General features: G+C 51.7%; 1 protein-coding gene across 1 annotated transcript; it reads left to right on the forward strand.

Moving 5' to 3' along the window:
• On the forward strand, window positions 1-2,416 carry gpr142 (G protein-coupled receptor 142; the record flags this gene model as incomplete). The annotated part of the gene is made up of 2 exons (XM_080021229.1): window positions 1-154; window positions 1,294-2,416. The coding sequence occupies 2 exons, from the start codon at window positions 1-3 to the stop codon at window positions 2,250-2,252; spliced, it is 1,113 nt and encodes a 370-aa protein (XP_079877355.1). The 3' UTR covers window positions 2,253-2,416.

A 2,416-nucleotide genomic window follows, 5' to 3' on the forward strand; every position in this document is an offset into this window, starting at 1 on the left:
ATGAGAGGCGAGGTCACGACCGACTGGCTCAACGTGACGGTGGCCGGCCACCAGGCGCAGGGCCTGGAGCCGGAGGAGCTGCAGAAGTCCAAATGTGTCTTGGGCTTCGTCCCTGTGATCTACTACAGCGCTCTACTCTGTGTGGGTGTACCAGGTAAACCGCTCGGCAACTGAGAGATTTGGGGTCAGACCTTTGCATATTTACAGTACAGTACAGTCATGTTCAATTAGTCGTGCTTGAGTGGCCCTACTATCAGTAAATACAGTGAGCTGCGTAAGGATGTCTCCATTGATTTATATTTTTAATGAACACGTGTACAAGAGGTGGAGCAGATCAAAACAATAAAAGTGAGCTACACTACTGGATCATTAATAGTCCAGAGAGACGCTGCCATACGCAGGGAAAAATGCTTACCAGGTACAGTGTTTCACAGGTCACTGCCTATATCAACACAATCCCTCCCTTGTGGCTTCCTATGGAAATCTATCAATCCCCATATCCATAATGTCTATGGGGACTAATAGATTCCAGAACTTATCGAGAAACAGGTGGATATATTATATCCATCTGTTTGTCGATTAGTTCTTTACGCTGCCACGCCTTTTGTCTCCCTCACTTCATACAGAACCAAGTCTACAAAAGTAATATTTCCCTGCAAAAAAAGAAAAAGAAATGAATCAAAGATGTCTATTTTAATGGACAGTGTAAGACTATATTGAAGAAATGACAAAGATGAAGTTGAAGTGTCTGGCCCGAATGACAGAGAGTAAGCTATTGCCACTGATTTGATACTGATAAAGCCTGAAAGGGGTTGCAGGGTTGTAAAGGACTCCAAAGAAAAGTATTGGACACTGAGAGGAGGTGCTCCAAAATGACTTGTGGAATTCATTAGGGCAACAGCAGAGTAACAGTCCCCACAGGGACATAAAATGGTCTTAAGGTCCAAAACCAACAACTGTAATCGTAAAGACTGATGTCAGTGATCATCTGGGATCCCAAAATTGCTGCAGTGGAAACATCCTGTTGTTGACGAGATGTTTGGGGGGAAAAGGAAGCGGTGCATATAAATAGTTAGGGACAGATGGATAGATGAGCCCTTTTGCAGGCAGTTGAAATCAATATTTTGTCATTTCATACCATTGTGGATGTGTGCAGTGCATCTACCTCTGCCCAGCAAACAACTTTTCCACAGAAATGCAACTCAACCATTCTCAATGAATAAAAACATTCAACCTCTGCTATTATTTGGAACTAACATGTCCACTTTGTGCCCATCCCTTGTGCCGTGCCAGTTAACATTCTGACAGCGGTGGCGTTATCCAGACTGGCGTCTCGTACCAAGAAGGCCCTATACTACTATCTGCTGGCGGTGACGGGCTCGGACATTCTCAGCCAGCTTTTCATCATCTTCGTGGGCTTCCTGCTGGAGACCGCCGTGTTCCACCGGGAGGTCCCGCCTCTCCTGCTGCACTCGGTCAGTGCTGCGGAGTTTGCCGCCAACCACGCCTCCATTTGGTCCACAGTGCCGCTGACCGTGGACCGCTACGTGGCTCTGTGCCACCCCCTGCTCCACCGGCAGATCAGCTACCCGGCGCGGGCCAGGAAGATCATCGCCGCGGTGCTGGCACTGTCCCTAGCGTCGGGGGTGCCGTTCTTCTGGTGGTCGGACATGTGGCGGAACAGCCACCCGCCCACGGCGCTGGACACCGCCCTCATATGGATGCACGTCACCATCATCTACTTCCTCCCCTGCAGTATCTTCCTGGTGCTCAACTCCCTCATCATCCACAGGCTCAGGGTGAGGCGGCTCCAGCAGTGCAGCCAGGAGGAGTGCGAGCCTCAGCCCGTCCCCCTGCGGCGCCTGGGGAAGACCACGGCCATGCTGCTGGCCATCACCTCTGTGTTCTCTGTGCTGTGGGCGCCCAGGACCGTGGTGGTCATATACCACCTGTACGTGTCCTCCGTCCACCGCAACTGGCGTGTCCACCTGGCCTACGACCTGTCCAACATGCTGGCCATGCTCAACACGGCCGTCAACTTCTTTCTCTACTGCTTCGTCAGCAAGCCTTTCCGCATGGCCGTGAGGGATGTGCTACTGCTCCGAGGCGGGGCGCTGCACCCCCAGCGCACCCTGCGCCGGCAGCAGGCCCCGACCAACGCGTCCATATCTTCTCTGTACAGTGGGAACAACAAGCGCTACCAGCACGATTGCACGCCGCTGCCCCCACGCAGGACCAGCCCCAGAATGTAATGACCACGGTCCCTAGGCACTTATTATTCTGAAGCCACACGCAGAATTTCAACTGTGTCCATGGACCGTTACCAATCAACTTCTGACCTTTCTCAACGGGCATGGCTGAACTGACCTTAATCGAGCCGCAAGCAGCATGTCTGTGTGTAAGAGGATGGAGTAAT

Source organism: Zeus faber, assembly GCF_960531495.2.
Source record: "Zeus faber genome assembly, chromosome: 20".
NCBI lineage: Eukaryota > Metazoa > Chordata > Actinopteri > Zeiformes > Zeidae > Zeus > Zeus faber.